This window comes from Melanotaenia boesemani, chromosome 5, assembly GCF_017639745.1.
Source record: "Melanotaenia boesemani isolate fMelBoe1 chromosome 5, fMelBoe1.pri, whole genome shotgun sequence".
NCBI lineage: Eukaryota > Metazoa > Chordata > Actinopteri > Atheriniformes > Melanotaeniidae > Melanotaenia > Melanotaenia boesemani.
In genome coordinates this window covers 5619094-5633407 of record NC_055686.1, presented here as the reverse complement: position 1 = coordinate 5633407, position 14314 = coordinate 5619094, and the positions used below count along the sequence as shown (strand labels likewise).

Here is a 14314-nt window from a genome sequence, read left to right as displayed (position 1 = left end):
CTCTGGCCCCGCCCCCGTCCTCTCCTCCGTCTCTAACCTCCTGACATCTTGCTGTGTTTGCTGAGGACAACACGCCGTTCACCCCTACATGAACCAAACCCTGAACTCACCACCGGCTCGTCCTCACTTCACCTCCCCGCCCGGCGGATGTTTAAAGATGAGCTGATGGACACGGAGACGGGTCACGAAGTGGTCAAAACAAGCTTCACCAGTTCACAAGGCTCAATTAGACGGGACTGAAAGTTCACATCCAGACTACAGTCAGCAGCTGGACCCTTAGATTGACCGTATTTGACCTTTGACCTTATTCATCCAGCGGTGAAGTGCTGGTCACATATACAAACGTTGATGCAACAAATCCACGGCTGTCTCACTGCTGTTTTCTTTGGGAATTTGAACAAATGTAACGTTTCCTCAGGGCCGAAGAAGATTTTGTTGTGGGACATTTTGACGTTGAAAACGTTGCGGCGTCCACCGCAGTGTCTTCTGTCTTACACTGTCTGTCTGTCTGTCTGTCTAATAAAAGTCAGTGTGCCATCAAACAAGTCAGGAACGTAGGGTTTAAAGATGGAAAGCTGCGTAGTGAGTCTTTAACCTTTTAAAACCTAAGGTTTCCCTACTGGGTGCCAGGTGTCCATTTTGGAGACTTTTGCTGAAACTGTCTGAACAGCTACACGTCCTGTGATCTGATGGAGGTTTAGAGCTACAGCTGCATCCTCCCAAGGACATAACCATATTCATCCTGAACGTTTCTGGATTTTCTTTTTTAGGCAAGCCTGAATTTTTTTTCATTTATGCTCTGTGCCATCTTCATTTATTCTTCACCAGTAGCTGATATTTACACGTCTTAACAAATTTTCTTTCACTATGATTCTAAAAGCTGTCAGATGGACTTGTGGTTGCATGTAAACTCGTTTTTATTATTTCTGAGAAGAGGTTTAGAAACAGGCTGTTATTTATAGCAAAATGTCTCATTCAACATCTGATGTTTATGTTCTGTAAATAAATAACTGATGAGATGTGGAAATCAATTCATTCTGTTTGTATTCATGTTTTATGCAGAGACCCAATTGTTGTGGCTTGAATTGAAGTTAAATAGACTTTATTTATCCCAGAGAGAAATTCTAATGTTATTCTTGAATTTTGTTTTGAACGTGTGACCAAAAGAACAAAAAATATTGTAAAATGCTAAAAAAAACTGAATGAAAATAAAAATTTAGTTTCCACCAGCACTTAAACGCAGCACGTACCTGAGGAACTGTGAGGAGTCTGGAGCCAACTCCACGTGCACAGATCAGCATGCACGTCAGGCCGTTTAATGATTTGTAAGCAGAGGAAACTTTGGGAACACGAAATGAATCCCATCTGTGAAGTTCAGGGTAAAAATCTGCAAGATATTCATGTCTGTGCAGTTTCTGAGTCCCAAATGTGTAAAAAGGTCACTCATTTATCATTTATAAGACTAATTTCTGTCAATAACAACAATAATATTAATATTAATAATAATAATAATAATAATAATAATAATAATAATAATAATTATTATTATTATTATTATTATTATTATAAGCAGCAGGTTTAGATCAATAAGGAGTAAAAGTTAAAGGCTTGAAGGATAGCCATGAGCAGCTCCAGGTAACTGTAACTGGATTCCCTGGAAGGCTTGGACGCATCCTTTCTGTGGGTTTTTATCCGGCCAGGTCCTCTGGAAGTTCCGGCCAGAGCAAATGTAAAAAACATTTGTTCAGGTTGGATAAAACAGACAAACTAACTGAATTTTCTTGGCTTGTTCCGCATGTAAACACAACACAAGAGATTAGTGATGTTTACTCAAACAGAGGAGGGCGAGTTTTGTGGAATCTGAAAACTCTGGGAACGCCGCTGCTTGTTTCCTCTCTGAATCAAAAACTCCTGAATTAATGACCCGTTTTATCAGGGAGGAGTTCAGCAGCGGATCGGAGGAAGGCTTTTTGGAGTTCATGCAAAGGTCAGACGCTGCAGCCGAGTTCCCGACGGCTTCAGCCGGGTTGATTGATACGTGTTTAGTTTTATAAGAGTAGCTGATAGAGTTTAATGGAGGTTCAGAGGAGGGTGAAGGGTTCAGTCAGAGGGCGAAACAAAGCTCCAGATGGGTTTGTTTAAGGTCAAGCAGACAAGTTTCCAGGGTTATAAACAGTCAGCAGTTCAAGCTGCGGTCACGTCCTCGGTGCTGAGCGTGTGCACCATAGACTGTAAATAAAAGATGGACGGCGCCTCCGTGACGTCACCCGTAGGAATCTGAAGAGCTGAACTGAAGCTCGGGCGGTTCCCACCGTCGCCATCTTGGCAGCGTCACACCTGCCGTCGCTCCTGGAAAATCCAAAAATGGGCAAAAAGGTGGAGCTGAGAGGCACTTTCAGACTGTGAGCGTGGGGGTGGATGATTGACATCCGTCAAACTCCAAGCTGCCTGTAGCTAAGAGCTAAATAAGCTAACCCGGAGCTAACGGTAACTAACCAGCTAACAGAGGTAGGCAGGCTAAGGCTAAAGTGGCTGTTAGCCGGCTAAAAACCACGGTTGTGCTGCACTCTCCATTCTTCCCGCAGATATTGGATACCTGTCAATCAAAAGGACACGCCCCTAATTAAACCAAATTTCAAGATTAAATAACATTCAAGTTAGACAAAAAATCTCCCCCCTCACAGGTATCATGATGGTAAACTTGACCTATTAATCCTAAAATAATTTTTGTACCAGGCTTTAAACACGTTTATTTCTGCTGTAAAGTTGGTCTTTTTAACATGGGAGTCTATGGGGATTTGCTCTGTTTTAGAGCCCCTAGTGGATGAGGGGGGAACTGCAATATTTTGCACTTCCGCATAGGCTTCACATTTTATCGCCGGAGGTTGCCGCTTGGTGTGCATGTACCTGCTACTTCCTGGATCTCCACCTGGCTGAAGTCGCAGATGACGTCAGGCAGCAGGTATCGTCGCGGGTCGCCGATCTCATACACCAGCTGCTCAGCGGCGGTGCCGAAGGAGACCAGGCCGCCGGTGTTGGGCGGCTTGGAGAGGACGAAGGAGCCGTCGCTGGAACAGTCGACCACTGGGAAGCCTATGTTGTCCCTGAGAGCAGACCAGAGGCAGGAGACGGTTTACCGGGTCTCTGTCCCATCATGAGGACCAGTTTGGGCCAATTATAAATTTATAGCTACATAGTTACACCCCTAACAACGCTATGCTTTCACATGTTAGGACATTTAAGGTTCCCAACCACTCCTAAAACGATGTAAATCTAACCTCGGATAAACATAATATCGTGTCATTACTATACAGAAACAAAGATGGAGAAGCACTGCATGGAAAACTAAACCCAGCAGTTTGTAGAAGCTTCTTCAACATCAGAAACTTGAGGTTTCTGGTTTCCAGGTTGCTTCAGTTCAGGGAGGTTTGCAGCTTCTGTTTCTGCAGAGGCTGAGGTCCACACTTTGGACCATGTCAACACCTCGATTCTTTTCTAATCATTCTGTACATCTGCTGCTGTGTTTGGGATCATTGTCCTGTTGCCTGAGCCGGTTTCCTTCTAGTCCGACAGATGGACTCACTTTTGACTCAGAGATGGGCAAAGTTGGTCCTGCAGGTTTTGGATGTTTCCTGCTGCAGCAGCTGATCAGATTATTCAACATGATGGGGCAGAAGTTGACAACAAGCCTAAATTGTCCTCAAATCTCAGAGTACTTCACAGACAAAATCACTTCAAGCCACCTCACTGATCTATAAAGGTCAAATAAAGTAAAATGAATAAATAAACGTAACACGCTGACTGAGAAGAACTTGCTGAGTCGTCCCTTCCTTGGAAGATGATCAGATAGTGTGGAAATGACCTCATAACCTTCCCGAGTGATGGCAGTAACAGGTGCTTCTCTGCGGTCATTTCTGATGTCTTTCCTCCTCGACATTGTGTTGACGTGCCTGAATGCTGCAGACACGGAGCAGCATGCTCATGTTTAACCGTTTCTACCTGCTTTAGCACCTTGTAAGAATTAGTTTATCATGATTCAATCCAATCCGAGTCCGTCTGATAATTTTCCATCTGTTTCATGCTGCAGGTGCAGCTGTGGAGGTTTTCCACCCAAACTAAAGGAATGAAGTTCACTTTAACACAAATCTAAACATATTCAGGATTTTAACTACAACTTCTCTCCAGAGTTATTTTTAATTTTTTTACCTAAACCAAAATGTGAAATTATATTTGTTTGCTTCTTTATTTTTGACAATAATAATATTAATAATATTATTATGTGGGCATCACCTTATCTTGATTAACTGTATCTAAATTATAATTATTTATTTATACTTTTTTCCCCCTTTTTCTGGTAAATTTATTATTATTACACTCTTAGCCCAGATTTTGTCTGAACATAAACTTTTTAGTAGTGACTAATTATCATTTTATGTTTTGTATAAAGTGTGTCATCAATAGAATAAATAAGTTGTTTTTAATGGTTTTCTACATCGTGCAGTGAAATATTAACGATTAGCCAATAAAACTCAACATGTCATTTCTGTCAGAGGGGGCGGGGCTATTTTCAAAACGCAACATATTTGGGCTGCAAACGCTCATGGGAAACGCAGATTCAGCTGATGTTTAACCATTTTTTTTTATTGACGTGCTATAATTTTGAGTTATGTGCTTTATTATTTTAATTATTCAATGTTATAAAGTTCTGCCCTCTTTGAATTTTAAAGTTGGTACCATGAATAAAAAGGACAGTACAGACAAACCATAGACTGTATATAAAAGACGGACGGAGCCTCCGTGACGTCACCCGTAGGTTTCTGAAGCACCAAAGCGAAGCTCGTTGGGCGTTCCCACCGTCGCCATCTTGACAGCGTCACGCCTGCTGTCCCTCCCAGAAAATACAATCATGGGCAAAGTGGCAGAGCTAAGAGGGTGGGTGTGGATGATTGACGTCTATCAAACTCTGAGCTGCCTGTAGCTAAAAGCTAAATGAGCCAACTCGGATCTAACATGAGCTAACCAGCTAACGGAGGTAGGCGGGCTAAAGCTAAGGTGTACTGTTAGGCAGCTAAAAACCGCGGTTGTGCTGCACTCTCCCTGCTTGCCACGGATAATGGATACCTGTCAATCAAAAGGACACGCCCCTAATTATGAATTTCAAGATTAAATAACATCCAAACGGATAAGTTAGAAAAAAATAATATTGATCCTAAAATGGATTTTTGTACCAGGCTTGTAACATGTTTATTTCTGCTGTGAAGTTGCTCTTTTTAACACGGGTCTCTGGGGATTTGCGGATGAGGGCGAACTGCTATTTTCTGCACTTCAGCATAGTCTTCACATGTTACTGCCGGACGTTGCTGCTTGAGGCGAACAAAGCCATCACCAGCGATCAACTCTGTACGTTGAATTATGGGTAAGAAGGTGAGAGTTATTGACGCAACTCATTGTCATCTTCTCAGTGCTGCTGATCGCATTTCTGGACCCATAAGTTGATGCCAAACTGCATCTACAAGTTATTGTTAAATGTATGTAAAAGAACTAAACAGTACGAGTTAATCTCATAAAAGAGAATTAGTTCAAACTACTAGAAGCTTTAGAGAAATTTTGATAAGTGAAGTTGATACAGCTTGACATGTTTAGTTTCAGCATTTGTAAAAACTAGAATGTTTAAGCCTCAAAAACTTCTAGTAAACTCAACTAATCCGGGATTAGAGTGTAATGACTATATGTAAACTTCATTTATAATTTTCTTACACTTTCTATCATTTGCGTACCTGCTCCCCTTTCTGTTCTGCTTGCTTTCTCTCTACTGTGTGTTAGTATAAGTGAGTGTAGTGTAGTAGTATACAGTATTAGTCCAGCAACATGTCTCCTCACTTTGTGATCAATTTAGTTAATTTTTAAATTTAAATCTGATCACAGGACAAAAAGACATCATATCAAACCAAAATGTGAATGAGTGGCATTAAACTGAATTTTTTTTTTTTTTTTTTTAAATCCGGCTCTTCCTCCAGTCGGAGACTCACCAGTCGGGAACTTTGTGCCAGTCGGTGAAGATCCCTCCGGTGCTCTGAGCTCCACACTCGATCAGGTGACCCGCCAGACTGAAACATGAATCCTCATTTTCATTAATAAGTTTAATCAAATAAAGTCTATTTTGTTCCTTTTAACCATCTAAATTGATCTAACTTATAAATATTGATGTCAATTATTTTCTCATGTGTGAAACAAATATTACAATAAGTTCAATTTAAACAGATTAATGCAGATGAGTGTGTGAGGAAAAACACACACACTTCTAGCATGCGATTTATCTTTGAAATAACCCCAGATGTGTGTTTACCTGCCAGCTGCGAGCAGGTCGTAGTCGCTGCTTCTCCATCCAAACTGCAACACAAACGCAGACGTTTCATCACCGAAGGAACTTTTCTACATGCAAACATCGGAGTGTGTGGAAACGGAGCTGCTGCAGCGCGGTTTTAGTTTAACAGAAAGATTTCTACTGGCTTTCATTCACTTCGCAGACAAAAACTAAAATAAGCTGCTAAATACAATCGATTCAGAGCAAGATGGACCAGGTATGTTTGTTTTTTACACCCTGACATGCTGGTGAACGTGAGGCGAGCGTACGGTGTGCATGAGCGGCCCCAGCGCCACGGCGCTGTCCACGCAGCGTCCCGTCACCACGACGTCGGCTCCGAGATCGAGGCAGCGGCGGATCGGCTCGGCCCTGAAAACACAGAGGATGACGTCAGCAGGTGTCTGCTGCAGGTAACCCTGTCCTCTAGGGGACGTGTCCGTACCCGAGGTAAGCGTTCATACTGTGAAGAGTCTTCGGTAACGTCCGTCCGTCGCCGCCGTCGGCCATCTTTACTTCAGACAGACTGCTCCTCTGATGGAGGAAAGAAACATGAGATCAATCAAGCAGATTAATAAAAATGACAAATAAATTACTTCTTGTTGGGGGGGAGGGGCTCACATGAGGCATGACGTCATCACCGGTCACCACGGCAACTTTGAGGTCAAGCCCAGCCTTTTTGAGGACTTCCTGTATGGCCTCGGCGCAGGCCAGAGGGTTCACTCCTCCAGCGTTACTGACCACACGGATTCCTGACAGGACGGGAGGCTGGCGTTGACTGTTGCCATGGAAACAGGCACCTGATGAGGTAAGAGTTGGCCCTGTCGTGTCGAGTACTCACCTTTCCTGTGGATGTCGTTGATGAAGGGAGCCAGAGCGACCTGGACGAAGTCCGGAGCGTAGCCGAGGTTCTAGAGAAATTACAGAAATCTTAGTAAAGGTGCTCAGATCAAACATTCACTTTTAAACTCTTTAAAAATGTTTAAAGTCTGTAAACAGGCAGAGCTGGATTTTAAAACCCTCTCTGTGACCAGGTACAGAGCTGAACTCAGACTCTGATCAGGGTGCAGCAAAATCAAATCCAAGGCTGAGGAGGAGAGCAAGTCCAAAGACGGAAGAAATCTCAAAAACTGCATGAAACACACTGAACTCCTGAAGACTAAGCAATAAGACGAACTAGCAAAGGCCAGAGGGAAGAGGGGAACTTATTTACATCCACGAGGGAAGCTGGTGACGCGCAGGTCGGGCAGGTAATCAGACAAAGGGAGGGACTGACTGGGGAGATGAGGCCTGACACAGAGGATGAACAAGGACAGCTGGTGTCTGAAAATCTGAGACATTCATTTTTCCTAAAGAGGCTTAAATTACAACAGACTTTGGTCCAGTTCCAGTTTCTCACCTTGGTGTTACCCCTCAGCTTTAGATCCTGGTGGGCAGTTTAGAGCCCTCCAACCAGGGATCAGGGGTCATTTTCACAACCAGAAAACACACAAAGACTGTATGGAAAGATGCATCAGAGGATCAGAGGTGAACCAGCAGAGGGCGCCCTAACATCAGCCAGAGTCCCTGAAAGCTTTCCAGCATCTTGATAAAAAGTCACTTTATTTAGGTTGTTTTTAAAAACAGAGACAACTCTTGGGGAGAAAGCAGAGGTTTGTTTTCACTCTTCTTAACGTTTAAGCATCATTCTGGTTGTTTTTGGACTGAAAATCCTCACATGCTGAAAATGACTCATGAGACACGGCAGAGGCTCAAACAGCAGCAGCTGGACAAAGACGGTGGAGTGAGACGTGCGAGACTCACAGGCATCTTGGTCTTGGCGGCGGTGAGAAGAGACATGGTGATCTCACTGAGGTAGTCGAACACCAGGAAGTCCAGCTTCCCGCTGTAGATCAGCTGAGGCACTGACAACACACACAAACACACACATTACAGAGCTGAAACTCAACAGCACAGCAGAGATGGTTGGTGAAGTCTGATCAAACTGAACCAATCACACAACATCTTCAGCAGCCAAATAAGCATCAACAACATCTGATATTTTACATAAATCCACTTTAAACAAAACACAAATCTACTTTCCAGTGATTTCACCAAGCTGTGAAGTTAGATTTTCAAAATGGTGGCCTTAACTATTACCAAAGACATGGACATGAAACATAAAAAGAGACTAAATGACCACAAAAAGATGAAAAACTACCAGGAGACACAAGGAAACATTTTTTTAAAAAATACAAAATACCCATAAAGGCCAGAAATAATGTTAAAAGCGGCACAAAAACACGAAAAAGAAAACAAATAAATACTGATAACCAGAAAAAGACAAAAGCTGAACAGCTGCAGACAGCTGTGTCGGGAGGTGGGGGGTCCTCCACGGCCCCCCTGCTCTCATAAACTGACCATGAACGCGTCTCAGGTTCAGGACACATGAACTCACCACACTGAGAGGAAATGAGCTAGAAGTTAAAGCAGGAACCTTTTAAAAGCCCGAAAACTGGGTCGTAAACACGCTGAGAGTCGCTGACGTTAATGAACATTTAACTTTTCGTAAGACCGATATTTTATTTTATTTTTTTTTAACGCTGCTTCCCGGTACCTGAGGTGGCGGTGTCCCCCCAGAACCCGGAGGCGCACCCGATCCGGACCGTTTTAGTCCCAGCAGAACTTGTGTAGCACTTGGAGCCGCCTCTGTGTTGATGGTTTGATGACACCTCCGTGGACGAACTCAGAAAGTTCGCTTTCAAACACGAACTGACGCACTTTTCTGAGCTTCCTCCACGCGACCACCGTCTGGCCGATGAGCGCGTGACACTAAGTAACTGTGGAAAACTAGACATGTTAATTATCTTATTTATAATAAAAGTGCGAGGAGAAAAGAGCCCAAACAGCTCCGAGGAGAAGTTCAAGGTGCACTAGCACGGTTATAAAAACAGTCCGACAGGGAACAAATCGCGAACGTTCCGCCCCTCTCCACAGTCCGGACGTTTTCATGTCAAGATGATTATTCAGCAGCTTTGTATTTTATTTTATTATTTTTTATTTTGATACTTCAGGAGACAAAAGTTTACCAGAACAGAATGATTAAATGTAAATACAATTAATTACTTTTAAAAAAGCAAAACTTAACCTTGAGTATTATACTTTTTACTGTATGTACGCACTGTTTCGTCTGGTGAAATCAGTCTCTTCACTGCCTTAGGTTCTTTCTTATATTTCAGCTTGCAAACACGTAACATTAATTTCTGAGTAGTTAACAGCAAACTTATTTTTGGCACAAGAATGCACTTAGTTTTTATTTTATTTTATTTTTTACAAACAATTTCATTTTTACTTGTATTGACCTAATGCCATCGCCTCTTAAGTACCAGAGGATATGAAAGAAAGTATGGTCTATTTTCCACATGGTCATACATGAACTAGAGTCAGTGCAGTCACAACCAGAATTTGTTTAGTTCTCACCACATTGAATCATTACAAATTGCCCCTATGTAAACATATCACTCCACGTCAGTGTGAGGGCACAGCTGAGATTTAAATATCTAATCATTAGTGGTTAGATAACATGCAAAGAACCCAGGATCCCGACTGTTTTCTAGAAACACTGGATAAAGATAAATGCTCAGTCAAGAAGCCAGTTTGTGGCAATCTGTGGAAAAAGAGCAGCAAGAGACGACTTCAATCATTTGAAAGAGTCAAGGATCTTCCTGCTGACATGGTTTGAATCCTTTTATTTATTCAGATACATGAAATTTATGTTGTTGTCTTTAATCATCAAAGACAACCATTTCACAATTTTAAAGGGATATTTACTGGGATACTTTTGATCTTTACTTGTATGTTTTCTCCGGGTACTCTGGCTTCCTCCCGTTGTCCAAAAGACATGCATGTTAAGTAAACTGGTCACTAACTTCTCCCTAGAAGGTCCGTTGAGTGGTTGTTTGTCACTCGGTGTTGACCCTGTGATGGACAGGCGACCTGTCCATTGGACTAAGTAGTTTAGAAAATTAATTCATTTAAAAATGAACTTTTATGTCTGTACAATTTTTATTATACAGATGATCTAGTTAATTATTCCTCCTCTAGAGTTTATAATTATTTAATATATTTACACTTTTGACAGCTTGTTGGACCAAGGTAGCTCTGAAGCTGTCATGCTGGGTGTGGGAGAACCCAGAAACATACAGGAAAGGTAATAAACAAAAAAAGTGAACTAGCAAACAAAGAAAAATATGCTTCAGGCAGGGAATTCACTGTAAATCCAAACAATATCCAGGCTGACAATCACAAACTGGGCAAAATAAAGTGCCTCTAGCAGCCAGTCTGACCTCAGTTTGAATTCTTGCTTGTGTTGTTGTTACTCTCAGATGTAAGTCACTTTGGATAAACGCGTCTGCTAAATGACTGTAGAATAGAATAGAATAGAATGAGACAAATTATAAGTGAACTTCATTTAAGGATCTTAAAAACTGTGAAAGGGGATCAGGTGAGTGAATGCATGTGAACTACTTACACAACATGGAGCTGTTGTGTGTCATGAAGGTATAAACTGTAAAACAAGAAAAAAAAAAGACAAAACCCAAGAATTATCCAACTAAAGATAATAACAGAAAAGATTCTGTGTAATAACACAGGAAAGCTAGAAGTTACAGTCTGTTGAGGATGGACCTGGGTGATGCAGAGCTTTGAGCTGAGCAGAAACCTCTGGAGTCATTTTGTTATAGTGATAAATTAGATTAATGTTAGAACTGGTGATTTTTCCAGTCAGGTTCAAGAAGATTACATAAATTCCTTAATTAAAAATAAATAAATAAGATTAAATAAATAAAAAAAGATTATCAAGAGGAGCCTTATATCCATAAACTTCCCCTTGACAAAGCAAATATGTTCAGCACAACATAGCAGCCAGACCATCATTCTGCTGCCACCATGCTGGACAAGTAGAAAAAAGAAGAATTGGTGAATGAGTTTAGTATAAATAGTGTTGAGGTCCATTAGCCTTCCATCTATACTCCATGCATTCCGTTTCCAGGCGCTCTTGGAGAAGCATCTCTTGAAGCAACAAAGAGCAGTACCACTGATTACCACCGGAGGCAGCGTTGCTTAATATAGCTGATGTGTGACCACCTAAAGAAACCCAGAAAGCACAAAAACCTTTAAAACTCCAAAACCGTTTCTCAATATGCGAACTTGTCTGTACTTGTGTTATTGTGTACTTGTGAAATGTCATCAGTTGTGGCCCAAGTACTGCTCCACTTTAAAGAATGCATCCAGACAAGTATTCTCCAAGTTCCCGGATGTGTACTTGCCCCACCCACTTTATCAAGGATGCATCAGACTTGACTTGTGTGGACTTCGAGTAGCCTGCTATCCCAGAATGCACAGCGGCACGAACAGAAAGATGGCGAGAGGAAAAGCTCATAACTGTAAGTTCTGTTGAAAATATTATTATTTCAGGTAACGTGGGCTTTAATGACTTTTACGCAACCATAAATATTTTTAACTTCAATTTTGTGGTTGCTCTATGCAGTTAAAACCTTTTTTTTAAAGTGGCTTCAACGTTAGCTAACAGCTAACAGCTAACAGCTGGTCGGTTGGTGCTCAGATAAACTGCCCCGTTCACAGTTTCGTCTCAGCAAGTCCTTTTCTAACTGTAGTCATAACTGGAATTAACAAGGCTATTTTACTATGTCAACTGTCTATTTTTATTTTTATTTTTTGGTTTAATATTTCATTTACACATACTACACTTTTAATAATATTATTCTTGTGAATAATAATTAAATTGGTCGCATTGTTTTACTTAAGGGACAAATGAAGAAACCCGGGACCTCATTGATGGAGACTTTTCACCGGCTGCCACAGCTCATGTAGAAGTGGATGGGAGTGAGTATTAGTTTAGTGTATCTTCCAGCGGGCTTGAAAGCACTTTTGACATTTAAAATGATGAATATTGAGCTGAAACTGTTTTTGTCTGTGTGTGTCTTAGCACTGGCCTGGCAATAACACCCAAACAGGTGAAAAAAAACATGGAACAACTTTAAAGACAAATACAAGATAATCTGCTGGATTATATTCACTTATTCTGTTTACAGATTCTTTATATTCTTTTTCCAGACATTATATGGACATGTGTTCACAAGCTCAGTCATTTTTATGTTAGAATAATTTTTTAGGAAATTAGGGACCCTCCAACAGGCAGAGGGGTGGAGGCTGGTGGAGTGACCGCTGGCACCTAGTGGTACGGTCCTATGGATGCTGCACTCCAGGGGCAGCACTCAATCAGTCCGCCCCTCATGGTGGCAGCAAACCTGACTTCCACTTCAGGTGTTACAGTCACAACCTGGTCCCTACCCCATCAGCCAGTTACCCCTCTGTGGCTCCAGGCAGGACACAGGCAGAGAAAGGTCCAGGGAGAGGGACATCCTGGATTTCCTGAAGGAAGAGAGAGAGATAGAGAGAGAGAGCGAGAGAGAGAGAGAGAGAGAGAGAGAGAGAGAGAGAGAGAGAGAGAGAGCAGCTGCAGAGAGATGCTCATTATTGTTTCAGAAAATAAGAAAGAAAATATAATTAAAAAAATTGTAAATGCACATCTTCTTGTGGGGGTTGTGTTTATGTATAGAAATTATTTTATAAATGTTCTAACTAATATGTTTCTCTATTAGTTTTGATTGTGTAAATAAGTTTATCTACTGTATTGGTTTACAATATTACAATTTACAAATGAATTCAGTCCACAGGATTATAATTATAAGGTCATATATATATATATATCAAGTTGACAAAAAGATCAGAGTACTTATTTACTGTTTCAAACTATAAACATCATAAAGGATATAACAAGATATAACCACATATTTTATTGGTCCTTCAGATAAATGTTAAATATTCTTCAGCAAGCAGGGCGGCTGCATGTCTGAATCAACATGAAACATGCAGGCAGTAAAATCTTTCCTAGATGTCGTCATGTTCATTGTGACATGCAGGCAGCCCTGCAGGGGCAGCGTCTTGGGCTGCAAGCCTGGCTCAGAAGCAGTTACGTTACATTACAGTCATTTAGCTGACGCTTTCATCCAAAGCGACTTACAGTGGCGAGGCAGTAGCGTTAAGGGTCTTCCTTAAAGACCAAACTGGAAGGTGTTAATGTCCATCTGCTGGGAAAACTGAACTCTGGTCTCCTGAATGAGAGACAGACGTTCTGCCAACTGAGTTATCCAGTGTCCTCACAGCTGCTGGTGGTCTGCATCTTCATTAAGAACCTCCCCTCCATCATCATCACCTGCCTCCTCCTCTTCCTCCACTAGTGCATCCAAGATGTCCTCTGCTGCCACTCATATGTTAAGTAGAATGTAACAGGCTCCTACAACATTTGGAGCAAAATGGGGCCTAATCTCCAGTGCTGGAAGGAAAATGGATCGTCAGCTTGTCTTAAGCTACAGGTACTCGCCATGATGTTTCTGGCCTTTGCATGGTACCTGTTAAATCTCGCCTCCACTCAGCCTGAATGTAAAACATAAAGGTGAAAATGAGTCACAGTGATTAATGAAACAGGATCTAGTGTGTGACTATAGGGAAGATGAACACAGGCTGATGGTACAAGGTGATTACACAGACAGGATGCCAGCAGAAAGAACCCAGATGGAGGATAAAGGGCTGCTTGTACATGGGCGATTGTCATAGAACAAGCGCATCATGCACCGAGCCTGGGATGCCAATGTACACATCCAGGAAAGCTCCCTTGGCATCAGACACTCTGCAGTATGATGGAGGGAAAATTGTTCTGTTTATGTAACATTTCTTTTGTGGCTCTGCAGGAGGAAGAATTCGGATATGACATCCATCTATGGCACCAACAGCTCGGCGGGACGCCTCATGGCCAGCAAGGCCTGCAAATCCTGCTCCCACCTCCTCGGCAGTACCTCTGGTCAGGATCTTGCTCCTATAGGAAGGAAAAAG

General features: G+C 41.9%; 1 protein-coding gene across 2 annotated transcripts in view; it reads right to left on the bottom strand.

Annotated features, from left to right (window-relative positions):
* lratb.1 (lecithin retinol acyltransferase b, tandem duplicate 1) overlaps positions 1-9290 on the bottom strand; it is a 36489-nt gene extending 27199 nt beyond the window's left edge. For both annotated transcript variants that reach the window (XM_041985110.1, XM_041985111.1), the window contains exons 1-9: positions 8958-9290; positions 8165-8265; positions 7203-7272; positions 6983-7113; positions 6807-6895; positions 6634-6733; positions 6347-6390; positions 6030-6107; positions 2908-3104 (exon numbers count right to left, since the gene is read on the bottom strand). In XM_041985110.1, the coding sequence (XP_041841044.1) occupies positions 2908-3104; positions 6030-6107; positions 6347-6390; positions 6634-6733; positions 6807-6895; positions 6983-7113; positions 7203-7272; positions 8165-8265; positions 8958-9198 (1051 nt within the window). In that variant the 5' untranslated portion in view covers positions 9199-9290. The remainder of the gene's footprint in view (positions 1-2907; positions 3105-6029; positions 6108-6346; positions 6391-6633; positions 6734-6806; positions 6896-6982; positions 7114-7202; positions 7273-8164; positions 8266-8957) is intronic.
* Between the last annotated feature and the right edge of the window lie 5024 nt (positions 9291-14314).